At 41.8% G+C, this 20,411-nt stretch overlaps 1 protein-coding gene across 5 annotated transcripts in view; it reads right to left on the reverse strand.

Annotated features, from left to right (window-relative positions):
• Window positions 1-20,411, reverse strand: part of LOC122768522 (collagen alpha-1(XVIII) chain-like) — a 61,604-nt gene that overhangs the window by 21,721 nt on the left and 19,472 nt on the right. For all 5 annotated transcript variants that reach the window (XM_044024612.1, XM_044024604.1, XM_044024596.1 and 2 more), the window contains exons 3-5: window positions 5,941-6,188; window positions 5,703-5,873; window positions 3,880-4,011 (exon numbers count right to left, since the gene is read on the reverse strand). In XM_044024612.1, the coding sequence (XP_043880547.1) occupies window positions 3,880-4,011; window positions 5,703-5,873; window positions 5,941-6,188 (551 nt within the window). The remainder of the gene's footprint in view (window positions 1-3,879; window positions 4,012-5,702; window positions 5,874-5,940; window positions 6,189-20,411) is intronic.

The following is a 20,411-nucleotide window of genomic DNA, read 5'->3' on the forward strand; positions in this document are numbered from 1 at the left end:
AAATCCTTTTTAATGAGGTTCTTATAACAAAGAGAGAGGCACAGGGACGTTTATTAAGACTATACTTGGCTTTCAAAGTGCATTTTTTAAAACATAATGAGACAGAAAAACACATTCAGCTGAGGGAGAAGCAGAGGAGCCATAAAATTAAAACTGCACACTCATTCTCCCAGAGTCTCTCACACACACAGACAGAGACATGTAGAGACAGTGCCAGACGCAGCAGCGCTTTACTGTGACGCGTGAATGCAAAGGCATGAGTGAAGTTAGTGTCAGAGAGGCAGGAGATATTATTGTAGCATATTTTGTTTGCATACGTGTACGACTGCAGGGAGCTACCGCCGCTGGCTGCTGCGCGGCGGCTGGTCCTCCTCTCCCCGGGCGGAGGCGGAGGATCTGTGACGGAGCTGCCAGTTCAAACACTGAACAGCTGGAAACCAAACACTTACCACTGGTCCTCTCTGTCTGAGAGAAGCCAGAGGCAAAAAGCAATGGATAGTTGGGGTTGTTTTGGAGGAGAGAAGGAAAGATATCTGGCAGATGTCACTTCAGCTCATTGATGGCCTTACGCTGCTGCCTCAACTGGGTTTTTGTTTGCTTGTTTTTCTTTTGCCGTTTGCCATTTTTGATACCAGCGATGCCTGCTGTGCCGCCATTCAGGCTTTGGACATTTGACAGTAAACATACATACATACAAGAAACAAAAGAGAAATAACCCCAGAAATAAACCACAGACAGTGACGTTCTGAATGCCTCTACAGCATCTTCAGTGTCTTTTGTTTTTGTAAACGGAGAGCAGTTGTTGTGTTGTCACATAACATAACACTAGAGCATATGCATTTGGGGAACGCATCGCTAACTGAGTATCGCTAACTGTTTTTCCTGTTCTTTAACCCTTTTTTTGGGGTTTTACATTACATTACATGTCATTTAGCAGACGCTTTTATCCAAAGCGACTTACAAAAGTGCATTTAAACATTTGGGTACAAATAAACATTTGGGTTTTAACCTACTGTATGTAGAACAATTGAAAAGTAATCCATTACAAACAAGACAAAAATGGCTTGTTTGCTCATTTGTTTGTTTCCCTCTTTAGGGCTCACCACAGCGGATGATCCGCAAACCTGCCCATTTATTCAGGCTCTGGACCGGCACTAGAAGTACACTGGATGTAGCCCGCCCGGCTGGGGTCAGTTTGAGTGTCCAATTAACAATAAGAATTGAGTAAAAATAGCAGTAGAAAAGTCCTGAATGAGGTGAAATCTTAGATGCAATAATTCCAATCCAATCTTGCTTTACACAGACATGACAAGTAAAAATGTAAAAAAAAACAATAAAGCTAAGGAAGTGAGTCGGCCTGCCTGATGTGCAAAGGCCGACTCATTCCACAGTTTCGGAGAAGCTTCCTTCTCCAAAACTTCTTCTTCTTTGTGTAAAGGACGACTAACAGCGACTGATCTGTCAAACTGAGAGAGCGCGAGGGAGTGTGCGGCTGAAGCGGGTCAGGCAGATACTGTGGGGTGGAGACCATGAAGACATTTAAAAAATCAAATCCGGAAGCCAGTGAAGTGAAGTGCCGCTAAAACTGGAGTAATGTTCTTTTGTACCACTTAAAAGCCGAGCGGTGGGTGGTTTGAACCAACTGTAGTCGAGTGAGTGACGTATATAATAATGAAGGACATAGTGACAATAACAGTAGAAAGAGGAACTAGAACATGCATTTCTTGAGGAAAATTCAGTCAGGAAAGCGTTCTTCCAACTCCTACTTTCCCCTGTTCTTAGTTTTTCTTTTTGGATAACTTAATAGTTTTTGGTGATATTTGACCGCTAACTCCTCACACAGCTCAGTTCAAAGGCACTGACAAGTGTCCTTCCAAGTTAAATGTGACAAAAAGCATAAACAATAAGAAAAGAAAACAATGAATAACATTTGTATGTGTGAATTGTTGAAATCTGCTGAAAAAAAGCTTGTTTTTATATCTTAATACAAGCGAAATAAAACTGAATTCCAGCACTTCTGTGGCTCGCAGTAAACTCATGCTTTGTACATGAACATCAGAGCTGGTATTAAACCACAGTAAGTTGTAGAAACTAATTTGTTTGGCTTCCCTTCCCCCCCGAGACCAAAACTCCTAGAAAAAACACACACTCATGTTCTCTCTGCACAGATCAGTGGATTTCTTTAAAAACTCTCCTCAGATTTCTCCCAATAAAACATTACTGTTACTTGGCAACGGTGAGTTCTTTCCACTGCCCTGACCAAAAAAACATCTTGAAGTTTTTCCATCACATGAACTAAAATACAAATTAGGAGGAAAAGAAGAAGTGGAGGATTCCTAACATACAGATATGACACTTAAGTGATTTAACAGCAAATCACAGATGATTGGGAATAATTTATTATCTTTGAGAGGCATCAGATTATGTTCACACCTAATCCAGTCTGATTCCTCACCACTTCACTCCCTCTGTCGCGTACGGGAATCGAACCGCCGCCCTTACATCCTTGCCATTCTTTGTCTACTCATTTATTTGAACTCACGTTTAATTGAGGATCTGGCAGTGACTCTGACACTTGGCACTCGGCGTAAGTCGCTCAAGATGAGACGATGCGGGCTTCGTGCCAAAAATATGTAAATCACAGACGAGGCTCGTCATTTACGAGGTCTCGCAGGATGAGACGGTGCTCGTAAAAAAAAAAAAAACGTGCCGCCGTTCATTCCTCTGCTGTCTGCTGCTGCTGCGACGGTCGTTAAAAATGCTGCCGACAAAGACTATTGTGTTCATGTCTCAAATGTAAAGACAGGTTTCCTTCCGCAGGTAAGAAGCAGAGTCAGGACTCCTGTCAGCTTACAAATCTATTGTACTACTGTAGCTGTAAAAATAGACTAAAATGTTCTTATTGTCACATAAATACGTCGCTAAGGACTTTATTGTAAACATTCTGATGTGACATCATGTGATCGTTTAAAACCACAGGGTCCTGGAGTGATGGCTCCCCCTTGTGGAAATTCTAAATGAATCACTGTAACATAACATTAGCTCATTAGCTTCCTGTTTAGGACTGCATCCTAATAAATGCATTCTGTATGTGGGGACAGCTTTTCAACTTAAGTGGCAGTGATTACTCAGCAGGAAATCTGAGTTGAGTTCTGTTTTTTCTTTGTTTTCTTCGAGTGCCAAACCGTACGTGTGTGGGATTATATCGGAGTCTAGGGGTGAGGGGAAAAACATAGATTCTCAGATGCATCCCGATTTGTGGACGTGGAACGATTCTGAACGAAAAAAGGCGGAACTCCGAAGCATGGAGCCGAGATACAGTGGTGCCATTTCCCTGATCCTGCAACTCGACAGCAAAACCAAAGCAGAAGTCACGGCCTCAGTGGCGAAAGGGGGTAGAAATTGATGTTTGGACGTCTGTTGCCACCGAACTCAACGTCGCTATTACTGCTCGAAACAAGAGCAATGAATGAGAACCACACGGGCGCTAACTGTGCACGATTCAGTTTACATTTTTGTCTTAAACGTGTGAATTCTGATTCAAGTTGTTACTTCTTGACAATGCAATTGTAACTTTCCCGTTTACACATTTCATTCAGTTTAATAAATGATAACGGAAATTAGTTAAACTCTTTAAACTTTCTCCTTACAAATGTACTAAAAATGGCGGTGGGTCGATAGTCATATCGTGGCTCCTGAATCGTAATGAAATTGCGAGGCTACCTAAAGTCCCACCTCTAGTGTCCTCATGTAATGTCAAGTAAATTTCCATGATTAGCGTCTTTTTTGTCATTTCCTTTTGGCCTAAAATAAGAGCGAGACACCAACTGTATGTACAACTGTAAGTATGACCTCGGTCTCATCTCTCGGTCAACTCACCACAAACCGCGTCAGGCCCGTGCCCCCGGCGTTTCCCACGAAGATGCCCGAACTGGCCTCAAAGGTCAGAGGTCGTGGGCTCCTGGTGAAGGCCACGCGGTGATATTCCTCACAGTCCATGTAGAGACGAACCTGAAGGAGACATGACACATGTGTTGCTTCAAGCTCCAAACTCCAAACATGTTTTCTTGACGTAAAACTGAATTATTAAATATTTTCACTAAGCCCTCAGCTTAGCTTTAATTTCAACTTTCTCTCATTTCAAATAAACATCTGTAAAGGATTAACTATAACAAGTGAAGACTCTATCGTGTGACTCTGATAACAGCTGGTGATGGTGAAAGAAGAAAAAAAAGACACTGAAAGCTGATGAGAGTGTAAAAAGTACTGAAGGGGAACATTTCATTTTCTTGACAAAATAAAAACTTGCTGCATCAGAAATTTGTCACAGTGCACGTCTGCTGATGTTTGGATTTTTTCTTCCACGCTTTCAAACAAACATAAAAACCATAAAAGTTCCCAAGAGTGGATTTAACTTAATGACATGGATCGTTTCTGCAGCTAAAGGCTGTCACTGCTGATTCCCCTCGTGCCGGAGAAATTTCCACTGTTCACCAAAAAAAAAAACACACATCAGTGAGTGAAATCGCTTGTTTCGCTGACTCATGTCGTTCTGTTGCTGCGACAAATACAACCACTGTGGTTCACTTTGTGTCAATCCCATAAACACATATATATACAGTCTATTTTTCACATCCAGCTCCTACTGTAAACATTTTTTTTCTTTTTTACTTATATGAAATCTAAATCTTATACTTAATTAATCCCCTTTATTAGAAATTATTTCTCTGCATTTGACCCATCCTAGAATTAGGAGCAGCCACACGGAGTAGTGCCCGGGGAGCAATGGGGGTTGGGTACCTTCTTAGGTGTACCCCAGCCCGGGGGCTTGAACCGACGACCCTCCAGTTACAAGCCAAGTTCCCTTTCCACTTGGCCACGGGCTGCCCAATGTGCGTGAATGATTGTGAGACATTTTTTAAAATCACTCATTTTCATTTAAAATTCTCCCCCTGCTTGACCACTATGGATGTTTTTGATACCCAATCAGCTGCTGTTTGATTTTCAATCTGATCTCCTCTGACGTGAAGTCCGTATGATTTCAGCGCATGAACGCCTCATTCATCTCACATCTAAATGTCAAGAAACTAAAAGACTCGTTCTTATCATATCACTTTACTCTTGATGTTTCATATCCATCCGAAGTGTGTTCCAGATATATATCTGAAGGAAGATCAAACTTCACAACGTGGAGAACATGATGAGCATGAACATGAAGAACTTGAAGATCTTACAGTTCAGCACATTTTGGTCATTATTTCACTTGCATGAAAACTTTTATAATAACGATTGTTCAAAAGTTTTATAATTTTCTGTTTAAACCACACAAAAATCCTTAATGTTTGCCAACTTAAAATCAACAAATCACCTTATATTAATTTTATCTGTGTGGCATTACATTCTTTTTTATTCTAATTGTGTATATAATTTACCCCCAATCTCGCTGTTTTTTAACTTTTGTTTTTCTTATTTTTACTTCTTTTACCATTTAAAGACTTTAATCTTGTGCGTTTTGTTATCGATTTTAATCTTCCACTTTGTATTGATTTCTTGCAGTTGTTTTATTTTAATGCGCTTTTGTAGAGCACCTAAAATTTGCCATTGTGTATTAAACAAGTGCTTTATAAAGTAAAACCCTGTCTTGTCTTTTGCCATCTTTGTACTACCTCACCTGAGAGGAAGAAGGAACGCTGAACACTCACCTCTGACCCCTGTACGGTCAGTGTAAACCTCGCCCATCTTCCCGTCTGGTCTCCCATCTTAAAAGAAGCAGCTTCTCGTGTCCCACTTGTCGTTCCTGGGTCAGTGTAGTACAGCACAACCCTCTGGGATCCATCCTCCACTTCTGACAGAGCGACACCCAAGTGTACGATCTGAACCAAAGTCACGTGTTAAAAAATACCAACGACAAACAAATCCGATCCAATCCCCGTGACTTACTTTCTGATAAGCGTCTGTGATGGCGAACAGCACCCCACCGTGTCGCGTCGTAGGTTTGGCTATGACCACGATGGCGAACTCGTCGTAGAACGGGTCGGGGATGAAGGACTTGGTGAGGCGGCCCACGTTGGCGTCCGGTCCGAAGCTGTAGGCGGGGTAACCCGCGAAACCCGCGACGAAGGAGACGGACGGAGGGAGGGGGACGCCGATCAGCTCCGTGAGGTCCAAGTTTCCCTGAGAGTCACGTTCTGCAAAGAGGAACAAGCAAAACATGGCGATGAGAAACATGAGTGTATCACAGTTCAGTTCAAGGAGAGAAGTTTGTTATTCCAGAAGAGATTTGGACAATAAATAATAAAATCTATGTCAAAATGGGCCAAACTTGAGCCCCTGTCTCAGGCGATCCGACACTTATGAAGCACATGCATCTCTCTGTGCTCATCAGGTGGAGCTGGGGTTCATTTCATAGAGACTCAGTCCCGAAAACGAATGCACCAAAAGTTTACTATTTAATAACCTGGGGATGAGACTCCCTTCATACTACAGAGTTAATGCACCAGGAAAATTTAAGCTATAAAAGAACACGCTCAAGTGGCTTATCGAAATCTGATATTTGAAGTGAAGCAAAAACAAGATTAAATTTCATAAAAAGCGACATATGAAAATAAAATTTTAAAAAAGAACCGGGCCATGTGCCATGTTTTAGGGCTGTGTGTAAAGTTTATTAACAATTATTATGATTTTCATATCAGATTTGTGCCATTCCCCATGTGGTTTTAGGTCAAACACTTTAAGTCTCAGGGATTCCCAGAGACTGGGTCTGGACCCACAGATGAGTCTTGGGAGATTTTTCTTTTGGGTCCAGAAACAAATGTGCAAACATTTTCATGTTTTTAAATATTGAAGGAATCAAATCTGTTGGAAATGATTCCTTTACTAAATTAAAAATATTATGTGCTATAAATATTGCTGCAAATGAGTCACTGAGGCACTGGTTTGTGATAGTTTGCCATCTTAAAAAAAAGTGGGTCCCCATAAAGAAAGTTGGGGAAACTCTGGTCTATCTAATATGAAGTTGTGCAACATGAGTGAGAAGAGTCAGATGAGAATCCATGCGGCTTTTTCTCAATATGCACACACGGAGTACTGGTCTTTATCGACCTGCGCCAGCAGCTTCATTGTGTTAGTGTTCAAAATATTGTATATTCTGCTTCAATAATGTGTGGGCGCACGTTTATGATGTTGTCGGTTGTTTGTTGACATGAAAGCATGAAACGGTTATCAATGTAAACAAAAGTCAGGAGCAAGACACACATAAGAAAATAATGTGAAGACACAGAATAATGTGGGTGGTAATCTGAACGTAGGCACAATTTATCAAATGAACCCTGCCGAATCTGCCAGTAATCTGGTTTAATTTAGCAAGGACACCGTTGTGGCCAATGACAGAATCTCCTAAAATAAGGGAACCAATAACAAACAGGTCACTTGTCCATTTTAAGCTGAGTTCTCCGGGCAAAAGTCATTAGACACCCGACTACGAGGTATGGGAAACAAGAACCGGTTCTTCTTCAGAACTGGTGCACGGTCGATCGATTCCTCGGAACCGTAAGTATGTGTGCTTAATGATTTATATCAGTTCTGCTCGTTGCAATTGCGGCAGAAGCGCGCTAACGTGGGGTTATATTTTTCACGAAAAGACAACAATACGGTCACTTATAAAGTTTCCATTTCGTCCAAAACGCAGAAACATTTGACCACACAGCATGCAATTCATTTGCGGGACTGTCTTGGAAGTGGGACGCAACGACTACACCCCTTCCAGACATGTTCTCGATCTCAAACGAGATTGAGTTGCAGTCGGGCTACAAATTCCCTCTACACCTCTTCTCCACATCACATTAAGACAGATGTACTGATCTGTTTCATCCTTCTTTGTAGTTTGACAACACATCAGTCACACCTCATTCGCAGTCGCAGAGAGGATGGGAGAGAAAGGACTTCCATGTGTCCGACACCTCCTCCCCGGGTCGGCGTACTCAGTCTGCACACTTCATCATAACTGTATGAATGGCTGAATGCACATTTGCATGCTCTCTCTTCCATCAGTCACAACACACAGACACACACATGCACCATTATTCCCATCACCACAACATCCATTTTCTTCTCTTCTCTCAGACGAACACACACACACACACACACACACACACACTTTCACAGAGTCCCCGTTCAACACCTGGTTCTCCTTAGCGGGAAGACCCCAAGAACAATCATGTGTTGTTTTAGTGAGTACGAGCAGAGGGTATAGACGATGGGCATCTGGAAGGCATTAGAGTGGACTAATACACAAGTGCTGTGCAGTGGCAGTTCCTGTAAATTAGGCCGCGCCGTGTGGCGTGTGTGTGTGTGTGCGTGCGGGAGAAACAAAGCCAGACTGAGCTGAAGAGAGCCAACATTAAGACTTCCACAAGTGCACTGTGTTTGTATATACAGTATTTGCCCTATATACACAGATGTGGCTACTACTGAGGCTCTCCACAGGAATGGACGTGCACTGAAAATGCCGTGTAACCTCCACTGAAGCAAGAATGGCCTGAAGGATTTGGGTTAAAATATCCAATTTCAAAATTTTGTGACACATTCTCAACTGCAATTTCATTTGTGATATGATAACGTTGAAACTGCAGTGCTCAGACAGGATAAATGCATCCCTGCTTTGCTGCTGTATATACACAAACGCTCCCTCGGCGTGATCTGATAGCTTTGCTTGACAGAGCCTGTTTTCAGGGGACAAAGTTTGATGCAAAAAAAAAAACCCAACCTAAAACAAGCTTACATATTTGACAAATAAAACTAGATTTCAGAGAAATCAGCACTGGGTTGAAAATATCCCCATGGATCAAATCCTGGACTTCAAACTTTGGTAATTGCGTCATTAAAAACAGACTTTTGCTCTTTCTCCTCTACTCTTTTCTTTCTACTAGCTGTCAGTGGCCAAAGAGGATCTGCCAACACTTAAGCAAGTCACTGCTCACCATCTCTGTCCAAAAAGTGACATCACCACTGCAGATGTTCCTCTTTTGGGTCAGAGGCCCAACAGCTGTTGGACTGCTCGGCCGCAGAAATTAGAAAAGTTATGTACTCTCGCACTTGTGTTCTCACTGTGCGATGATTCGCCATATTTGGAACCAATCAACTGATTGTGTTTGAGGGGAAGTTGGCTTTGTTAATGGGTGACAGAAAATATCTGCAATAATACTGCGAAATAATGAAAGTAGGGCAGTTAAATAAAAAAAAAAAAAATACAAAGATGCCTCTGTTGTGAGTAATTCTGGTCAGGGTGTGACTTCTCAGAGAAATCGGCCTTGGCTGAAGCGGAGCACCACCTGCACTAAATTCAGTGGAGACGAGAAGAGGAGGAGGAAGACTCGGGAGATACAGTACATGTCCTCCAGATAATGACCACATGAATGAAGAGCAAGATGCTGCCAGGTAACCAAGTATCTGTGTCACTGAGGAATTACAGGCTTGAGTCAAAGGTAAACTCCCTGTTGTTAGGGAAGAAGAGGAAGTCTAATCTTGGACCGCAAGTGTGAGAACAGGAACTTTTTAATTTTTTACATTACATTACATTACATGTCATTTAGCAGACACTTTTATCTAAAGCGACTTACAAAAGTGCATTTAAACACTCTAATTTTGTCGAAGATGCTGGCACGAGCCTCCTACACTGCAGAGAAGTCAGATATCTTCACCAGTTATTAGATTGAGTTAACTCATGTTACATTGTGTTGGCCTGTAAAATATGTGGGATTTGGTTAAGGCACCAAACGTGCTGTTGCTGCAACAAAAATACCAAAGTCCAGTCAAGAATTCTCGATATTATAGAACTTTCTTACTGAATGTACGAATAGAATGCAGGTTTATAGCGACGTTTTTTGCAGACAAAGCCACCGACTCTTATCAACTATCGTTTGAAGCCCCTCATAACATAGCTTAACTTATTAAAAAACCAGCGCAGGATGGTACGGTACGGTTTGGAATGGTAGAGCCCTCAGTCAGGCGTGCTTCCACTGAGAATAGTACCTGCTGGCCACGTCAGCGGGATACGTAGCGCGGCATCGAATGCGACACAACTGGTCATCGAGCTTTATAAGAGAATAGACTGCGGGAGTTGAACACCTGACGAAATCAGCTGACTTTCGCGGGTCTAGCTCCACCCATACCATTACTCTGGTACCCCAAGGGAAGGATACTGAAAAATGGAACGCTGTGGCCAGTTATTTTGGTAATATTCCAGCAAAAAAACATGTACCGTACCAAACCATTCAGTGGAAACACACCGTAAGTTGAATTAGAGGAAAGTGCAGCCAAGATGACATGTCAGTAAACATGAAAACAGGTACAATAAACAGGTTGATTGTACTGCAGGTGTATGCGGTTGGGCACTGGTCTGTGTCTGTTTACAGGGCATCGAGTGTTTACGTGCCTGCTTCCTTTCACAAACGAGCACCAGACAATGCAATCGCTGTTGTCTCCGCAGGGCTGTTTCTGGGCTTTTAAAATGTGTTTGTGTGTCACGGAGAGAATCCCACACAGTTATGATAAAATCCAGACCTTTGGTCAAGACTGCTCTTCTACCTCCTTCGAAAAGAAGCTTTCACTCTTGTGAAAAATGGGTCATCTTGATAAAATTAATAGCTGAAAAGGAAGGTGAACAATGTTATTTGGTATTTGGGTCAAAGTTGATTTACAGATGTTGCACTCCATGATAATAATATCATGATACAATGATTCTGTGATAATCAATATATTGCAAGACAATCATACAGCGATACGCGATCATGAGGACGCATAATTTCTCTATTTATTCACAACATAGAGAACAAAGGTCATAAAGTCTATGTATTGAACGTGGATGGAGCATCTCTTAACATAGCTTTCTCCACCATTATCCTGCTGTAAACTCTTCTTCTGCCAGGTATCTTCCAAGTTTGAGCAGCCAGTGAAACTGACAGGAATTATAATATAAATATCTACCCTGGTGTATTGATTATCACATTGCATGAGGAAGGACGACAATATATTACCAAATCCGTAATTTTGACCCAGCCTTAGTACAGAATGTACCCAATGTATTGTGATAGAATTACAGGTTTAACCTTAAATGAACAGCTTCAAAATCACTGCGATGGCTCACTGACTAGGTTTTGCAAGTTTCTAACTTAATGTTACTTAGGAGACTCAAATTGCAAGAATCAAACCCAGCAAGTTTAAAGAATAACGCTCAACTGACGTCATTAAAACCAACAAAAGTTAGTGCATTTCACTCCGGTTGCTGACAGGTCTCGTTGAGTCAGGGTTTTAAGACTCGTTTGTTTGGCTGAGACTCTTACGATGTTAAAGTGTGATCAGGAAAAGAGAAGAACATAGAAATACAGACGAGCGATAATGACATGGAGATGACGGATACTGTATTTGCACAACTCTGAAACGGTGCCAGCCAAATATCTCCGCTGTCAGTCAGATGAGAGGCGGCTCAGATTATGGAGTCCTGCCCAAAACCTCAATCCACATCATCACAGATCACCACACGTGAACGTGCCCGAGCATACAAAGGCACGACGCTCCAGAACAAACGGGTTACGCAGCGAATCCACTACATCTGTGGTCACACCGCAGCTTCTGCCACAGCCTCTCTCATTGAGTCATCATTCTAACCCCGTCATTAGACTTAAACTACACTGTCATGGAGTGTGAACTTATACAGGGACACATCTGCAACGAGTCACAGCAAAAATCGCTGAGATGATCACGATGACTGTGCCGAGGAAACAAAAGCTGGAAAAACAAACAATGCAGCAACTATGTGGTAACAGCAATGTGAAATACTGTAATTACTTGTATTAAAAATGTTCACCTCCTGCCAGCACATCTTGAAATATTGAATGTCTCAAAGTCCCCGAATGGACCAGCAGGGAATACATGGCGTTACCAGGCAAAAATAACATGTGTTTGAGATCAATATTAAGCCAGCAAATCATGATTTTACTTCTTTTTTTTCTTTTTTTTTAAATGGCTGGTTCCTATACAAATAATGTTGAAAGTGACACGGGAATTTGCTTTATTAAAACCATATTGCTTTGCAATAAAGGGGCCAAAACACAGACACAGTCATTTCAGGAAAGCAGATACCTGCTTCTAATTATTTAAAATTAAGAACTCAAACCGGGGAGATTTCTCATTTCATTCTTTGAGGTAGACAAAACATGACACCTTGAGTCGTGATTGACGGGGGCAGTGATGTCAGCCGTGTGCTGCTGTGAAAGAGCAGGAGGTTAAGCAGGTAAAGTGCAGAGACCACACAGTGTGTTCCGTCAACTGGAAAGCCATGTATATGTCATGCATGTGTGTGTGTGCGTGTAGCTACGGGCCTCTGCTTCAGCACAAAGCTGCTCTGTTAGCGTCGAGCCGAAGAGCCAAATCGGTGCAGTCATTAAGGAGGAGGAGATTGGAGTTAAGTGTCAGGCGCTAGCTGTGATCAAAAGAGTCACAGCTCTGCAGACGGACTGATCTCACACTGAGTGATGTCAGAGAGGAGAGATCAATCCTGTCAGAGTTAGTATGAACTGCCCTCCAAAAATGGATCTATTTTATTTTTTTTAAAATAGTAAACATTATTTTTGAAAACGTCTAAATGTTCAGACTGTTTCATTACTGACGGGAAAATGACCCAGTACTTTTGGGACATGTTGGAATGTCATCTCAGGAATGACTTCAGCACCTGTGTACGATGTATGGAAAAAATGTGACAGGGATGTCCTTCACAAAACAAACACAACTTTTTATGGCAGGAAATGTCTCAACCAGTGAAATTAAATGGATTTCTGCTCTGTCCAAGTAATTTCGTTTCCATCACGGTAAAGGCATGGCTCAGGCTTGCTTTTCGACTAGCTGTGTAAGTGAGATACGTCGCGTTGTCCTTGCTTGATTTGTGGCTATTTGTCTCAACAAGAAGTTTTGCCAGAGAAAAGACTGCGGGTGATGAAGAATCGCTGTCGCAAGGGTCATCCACTTAGCTAACAGTTGTGACGGTACCATACCATTTTACTTAGTAACCCAAGAGGGAAGGGTACCAAAAATGGAACAGTTGGGAATACATAGAAACATACATACCATTCCACTTGTTGTGAACACAGATTTGTGGGTCATGCCTCAGAATCAATGAGCGCCGACCATCTGCTCAGTCTGACACTTTTTTTCCCCCCTTGTGTTATTTAAAACAGACAGTTTGTGGTCAATCATGCATCAACTTTCCTCATTCCAATGAGAAACACCACATTACATGATGTTGCAAGCACCTTAACTGCAGCAGCAGCCGAACCATATGAGTCGCACACATGGAAGCAGCGAACGGTGACGATGTGCCGAGGATGATTTATGTGGGAACATGTGGACTGGTTTAAAGGGCGGGTTCGCTTAAATAATGAAAACATGAATCGCTGGTGTCTTTGTTGTGTTATCTTGTCGTGGGATTTTTTTTTTGTTTTTCAAGATCCAAGAATCGATCCAACACACACAGAGATACACAAGCATCCACACTCCCTACACAGTCAATTTAGGCATTAAAATCCAACCTCTGTGATCTGATGAGACGTCGTATTAAAAATGCTGGCATTAAAAATATGTCCTGGACTAATGTTATCAGATATGATGTTTGCAAGAACAAAATTATGTCTGAAAAAGACAAGAGAATCTCCAACCAAACCAAACCTCTACTCACGCTGCTGTAACACAAAATAAGATTTGAACCATTAGAGAAAGATCTCACGTCTTGAGCGTTACCGTGAGGAAAAGTCTAAAATGGCAATGAGTCAGAGGAGGTGATCTCTCTGATCTGTACCAAGAATGGAACGTGGACACCTGCGACCTCTGAATGTGGTTTTGTAATCAGATTTGACGATGAATCAGGGGCAAACAGTGAGCATTTAAAACTGAATTTAGCATGATCTCCATGTGATTGGATTGGACTCAAGGTGGATGTTAATACCAGGTCTGAACGAGACCTGAAACCAAGCCCAATCTGCAAGTGTTTGAACTGTGACAGAAGCCAGAGAACATGGATATAACATAAACAAGCAGGGAAAACTCCTTCTAGCCCAGAAGGAATCATTCCACAAGATTCAAGTCATGATTTTTTTTTTTTGTAATTTTGATGAACAAAAATCAAATCACAATTTACAGCGGGAGTAGCTGCATAGTCACCCCGTCATACACTGTACATATGAAGTCCATAGGAAGCACAGTTACAATGGAGTCCTTCATATACTTGCAAATGCAAATAAATATGTTGAGCTGCCCCACGGAGTTTCCAATGTGGGAATAAACCTGGTGCGGCTTTCAAGTATAAAAGGAGCTCTTTCTGTTTGGTAAAATCCTGAAATATCAGGACTGTCAACGTCGACTGACTGCAACTTCCTTTGAAGTATATTATTTACCGTGACCCCTCGAAAAACCTCTGCAAAGACGGCGTATTAATTTATGCACATCATGACGTATATCAAATAATGTAAAAACTATCTGCTGCAGCCAAGACGCCGAGCACAAACAATTGGCTCCAGCTTTTCTTGTAAAGTGCGAGGACGTTTTCCACAATAAAGCCAAAATGACTTCATGTTGTGAGAGGCCAACGACGGGACATCAGCACAACAGCACAGCTGATTATCCCATAAAATGGAAACAGCTTTTACGGCCGCTTAGATTTAAACTGCGGGTGATGAGATAAACCAGATGGTTTACTTACGGGAATCTAAATAACCTGGTCATTCCCACTGCTGGACCAGGCCCAAACACATTTACACAGATATTTTAATTCATATTTAGATAAGTGCTCTTTTTGAGGTCTTCATGACGGGGTATTTCCAGCTCAAACTTGTTAGAATGTTACATTTGGGAAGATTTGAAATGACAGATTTGTGTGAAGAAAGAGTGAAGTTTCACAAGAGCCCGTTTTTTTCCCATGAAGCCCACCGCTTTTATCAGTGTTGACGCCGAGGTTTGAGGCACTCTCATCCATCCTCAGTGGTCGGCTTTTATAAACAACAAACGCCTGATGCAGCTGTTGAGAGCACAAACCACTGCGATGTGCACTGGTTACTGATTTCAGAAGAAAAACAAAACCCTGTCTGACTTAATTTGCCGTTATCGACGACATCACCACCAAATCGCAGCAGCAGGATTTCATTAACCAGCCCGTTTGCTATGACACATTATGCTTTTGGCTGAGCAGTGCTGCTCTATAAAGTGTCAGTGCCAAGTCTGACTCACCCAAATATCTGTCAGTGTCCCATGTTAACCCCTGTAGAGAGTTCTGGTATCCACAGGAGAATAAAAGGCTACTTTCTGGCTAAACAGACACAAGATATTAACTCCCAGAAAACGCAACCTGCTCCTCAAGAAAAGGGAAACAAATCCTAAACATAAAATATTTTCAGGGAAATTCCACAGCGGCCAAACCAGTATAAATAATACACGATCCTGCAGGGAGGAAGTGATAAGCTGGATGGAGAATTTAAGTTGAGTGGCTTTGGTGACAGATACTGTTGAGCAACAATACTCTCTCTTGGGGCATTTTATGTTTGAATACTTCAGATACTGTACTGTATGAGAGTAAATGCACAAATCAATGTGCATTTATCATACAACATATGGGGTTATCCTTTTATGGAGATACACAGGACCAAGGGTTAGGCACATAATTCAGGCTAGGAAAATACATTCTTAATCATTTAATCATTCCTTCAGCATTTAGTCTAATTAGACCAATTTTACAACTCCCTCAAAGCATAAACGTTTGGATTTTTCCATCTTATTGCCTCAAGACATCATGAAATCCTCCATACTGAGCATCTGGACAAAATAAAGTTGTTGATCTTTGGTGTTACTGATCAAAAATGTTCACCATAAAACATGACTAGGTAAGACAATTATGCAACAGGTGCAAAACATATAACTAAACTGCTCATCTAGATAGACAAACAAACATATAACTGCAAAGCCTTAGAAGGTTTTCTCTCAGTGCCGAAAATCTACACCAAAGTTAGTCAATACAAAATTGAAGCTGCAACAATGACTGGATAGATACATTTCCCCCTTTTATTATCTCTCTCTCTCTCTCTTACACTGAACTACACACATGCACACACAACGGCAGCTTTATGTGTGGCAGGTAACGCGAGGTCTGGACTGGAGCTAAAAACGTGGTTAAGTGGGGAGCACATTCTTGTGCTCCATCCAACATTCGTTTCAGGGAGCGGAGTCGACTGTCTCTCAACGAGGCGAACCAGCTCTTTCACGCATGGTGGTCCGAGTGACTACTGTCCACTTAATGTATGATAATGTATACAGTGGAAAGACACTTTGCTGAAATATTGTGTAAATCTGCTCTCTGATCAACTTTGTAAACCAGTCAGTGGCAGTTTTGTGCAAACGTGAAGTGCAAAAAAAGTAAGAATTTTGTTCTCCCCTGCATGGGGGGGAGGGGGTCCTAATTTGACATCACAAACATTTATCCAGCTTTTTCTCAATTCTTAATAGGTCTTGGAAAAACAGGAGTGTGCCAGGAAATACTGGCCGACCCGACACCAAGTCTTAAAGGTAGCTACGCTGTAGGTTTTCAGGAGTTGAAGTCTCAGTGTGACTGCAGTGGACCGAGAAAGAGGAGCATTTAACGACTTCCTAATGACAACAGTGTAATTGTAGCTTCCAGGAGAGTGGAGGGTGGGGGTCATTTTGGGTCAGGACAGAATAAGCCTGGAGTGTCATGATTTATGTCCCTGACTCTTACTTTCTTTTTAATATCTCACGTCCATGTTCCAAAAAATTTGTATCCCATCTGCTTCACTTTTTACACTCCCTTCCAGTGTACAACATTCAAAGAATACTTTCTTTCTAGTCTCATGCTAAATTGGGCAACAACAGAGGTGAAAACCAAGTTTGGGTGTATTTTTGACCTGGAATTCAGACAATTCCTGCAGTTTGTTTTGGTGCGAGTCTGGACCAGTCAGTCAGACCTCTGGAGTGAGCCCATAAAAGCTTGTAATGGACAGAACTGGGGTCATTGGTAAGGGCTGTGTTTTTCCCTCCGTACAATACACATTGTTCCAGTCCGTCTGACCAGAAACACCCAAACATACACAAGCTCCCAGCTCCATCCGAGTTCTTATCATCAATCGTAACATGAGGCACTGACATGGCGTCAGTGAGAGAACAGTATCACCTTTGTAAAGTGGAATATTTGACATATTTTTTCTTAGTATTTTAACATAAGCCCCTCGGGTCACTTCTCGGCCAAATACTTGTGTGCTTCTTTCAGGTGCATGTTTTGCTGTTTTACTCAAGAGTAAAATGCACAGTCATGTTCACAGGCACAGATGCACATCTGCAGGGTAACCATCTTGTACGCCATTCTGGAGAACTGGATGTTTTTTTTCCTGATTTGAAAAGCCAAGAACAACTTTGGGATATCTAATGGTCCCTAAATGTCTTCTTGCCAAATTTGGGAGATTCAAGAAAACCTCAACTATACAAAATAGCCTCAATGGCTTTTTAGTAGCAAACAAACAATGATGACACAGAAATTGACGCAGAAAAGAAAAGAGGACCAAATGAAACAAAGCTTGCGCTGATTACAATTGAGATTCTTGAGGGATTAAAAGAATCACAGGTCAAATGGAAAAGGCCACGTTCAAGTACTGCTCGACAACAATATCTTCTTCTTTGGATGATCATAATTAAGGTCGTCACAGCAGATTCTTTCACCGGATGCCCTTCCTCTATTTAACCAAGGCTTGGAACCGGTACTATGAGTACTTATGCACTTCCACTGGCTGGATTCAGTGCATTAGGCAAATTTGTGGTTAAGTATCTTGCCCAGGGACACATCTGCATGTAAACTGGAGGAGCAGGGAATTGAAACCCTGACCTTCCAGATGCAAGACAATCATCTTTTTCAAGATCCTTAAATTCAAGTTATTGCTCATGCCTATTTGGTTTGGTTAAAATTGAAAGTGCTGCCACTTATTCAGCGTTTGAGGGAAGCCACCGGGCCTCACACAGCCGTCAAGTTTATTAAAGCAGCTTTAAAGCCTGGTGGCAACATCGACCATCCACATGGGTCAAATGTCACGGGGCTGCATGTAAACGCCACATTGTCTGGGCTTACCCCATGCTGTGTTTAACCAGCTGTAGAAACTGCACTCTGACCGAGGTGTCAGAGGATGATGGGATAGCTTTAAAAAAAAGAAGTAAAAGCACGCTGCTTGCTTTTGGCAGTTTGCCCTTAAAATGTCCAGCCTTCAGCGTAGAGCATATAGAGAGAAAGTGCAAAGCCTCTGTCTCAGTTGAAATGAATTTGATGAATGGGCAATGTGGTGCATGAGAGAACAGTGGAGAACGGGAGTGAGGAGAGGTAATAACGTGGAGCAGGGAAGACAAAAGCAATCAATCACATGCTAAAAAAGGGGTGGAAGGTACAAAGCCTCTTCGCCACTTAATCAACAAAACAAGTGGGAGCTTTTCACCTTGGCCATGGTTTGTCAAGACGCCTGCCACAGAAGACAATGGAAGAGTAGAGTTGAAAGAAAGAGTGAGACTTTAAAAAAAATTCAAAAAGAAAAACAGTAAAGAGCAAAAAAAAAAAAAACCTAAATGTGCAATGGTTCAACCAAAGAATGTACATCTGAGAGTGACCACCCCCCTGTTTCATCTCTATCAGCTCCTCAAAGGGAAAAAAAAAAGAAGAAGAAAGAAAGAAATCCCTCTCCTACTTTTCCAGTGATGGATGCCAAAGAACCGCATTCGAGCAAAGATTTGTCATGTTTGTATTCATCACACTGAAGATACTCGTGTAGCTTATCCAAACTGTTCCTACAGAGAGAGGGTGGAGGAGCTGGAGTGGGAGTGGGGGCGTTGTGAGTGCTACCATCTGCTTTGGCTCTGCAGACTTCAGAGTTATTCAATCTAGTTTTGGAGAGCGGGACCTCGGCCAATGCACTTGCACTTCCAGTTCATTCATTGACTTACAGTAAGGGTGGCTGCTTCTACGGCGCCGGGTGACTTGATCTGCTCAACTGAGTCTTGACCAGCCGAGTTGACCTAGATGGGAATGGCCCTGGATGACCCTGAGAGCAATGTGCTCGTTTCAAGTTTAAAATTATGTTCACTCTGAAGATCTATTCATAGACCAAAAGGCAAAGTCACTTTCTGTAAGCAGTGCCCATAAAAAGATTGGTCATACAGACAAAAGGTGAAGGACGGCCATATGGAGACAATTATGTGCTTTCAAATTGGTGGTAGGGTTTAGAAGAAGAAACATCAAGGTACAGAAATCAAGGTGCACTAATGTTTGTTGATATATAAGATAAATTCCGACCTCACTTGCACTCTTTTTGTTCCTTGTGGCTCTGGGTTAGAGTTAGGGTTGGCTTTGACTCTGATTAGCATTAGTGCTAAGGCCTGCAAGACCTGGGTGAACAAGAAAATGTCCTCTTTGTCTGCTTGCTAATGCCTACTTTATTGTTGACCCTGAACAGGGGCCATTGCTCAATATGGTTTTTCATTATCATTCCAATCAATTTAAAGACTTAATTAAAAGATACAAAATTGTATCCACAGTTAACTTAACAGTGAGATTTGTTTATGTGCTTTGATGTCACAACAGATACACGGGCGGTGATGCAAGCCCACAACACTTTTACTGCCAAAAAGTGTTTTACTGTAACAATCTCCGGGTCACTTTTGCAAATTCTCCAACCACAGCTCTGTATGGAAGAATTTTCATGGCCTTCTATGAAGATTGGTCAAGAACGTTGATGTCATGAGCTGCTCAGTCTTTTTTTTCCAGACTATACCATTAATTTAGCCTATAAAGAGGCTATTTTCCATAGTTTTCATTGGCTTTATTAAACACAGGTTGGATTCTGTGGGATTAGTTTGCCTCAGTGGCACCAAATTTTGCCAAAAATGTTGAATTATTATTACTGCTACCTGGATGCAACATTTATTTCCAACACATTCATGGTTTATTTTATGCTATATGAAAGTCAAGGGATCTTCAAAAATGTACATAGGAAAAAAAGACAGCTGCTTGAGATTTGTAAATCAGTTGCCAAACTGGGTCAAACAGCATTTCAGGTTCAACCCATGCAGGACATGACCCCAGTGTACTACAACAAATGGGAACACTCAGCAGCTGTTAACATCATTTGTCAGGTCAAAACCAGGTCAAGCTCATTGACTTGTTATTTTCACTTACCATCCCTCTCATCTCTGAAGTGGTTACAGGGGTGTTACCAAAGCTTTTTTTAACTGTTTATTGAGAATGCACTTGGACTCATTGGCAGGATTTAGGAAGACCAGGGTACGATCAATTTAGCAGCAAGCAAATAAAGAAAAATAAAATAAATTGA

This window comes from Solea senegalensis, linkage group LG1, assembly GCF_019176455.1.
Source record: "Solea senegalensis isolate Sse05_10M linkage group LG1, IFAPA_SoseM_1, whole genome shotgun sequence".
NCBI classification, from domain to species: Eukaryota; Metazoa; Chordata; class Actinopteri; order Pleuronectiformes; family Soleidae; genus Solea; species Solea senegalensis.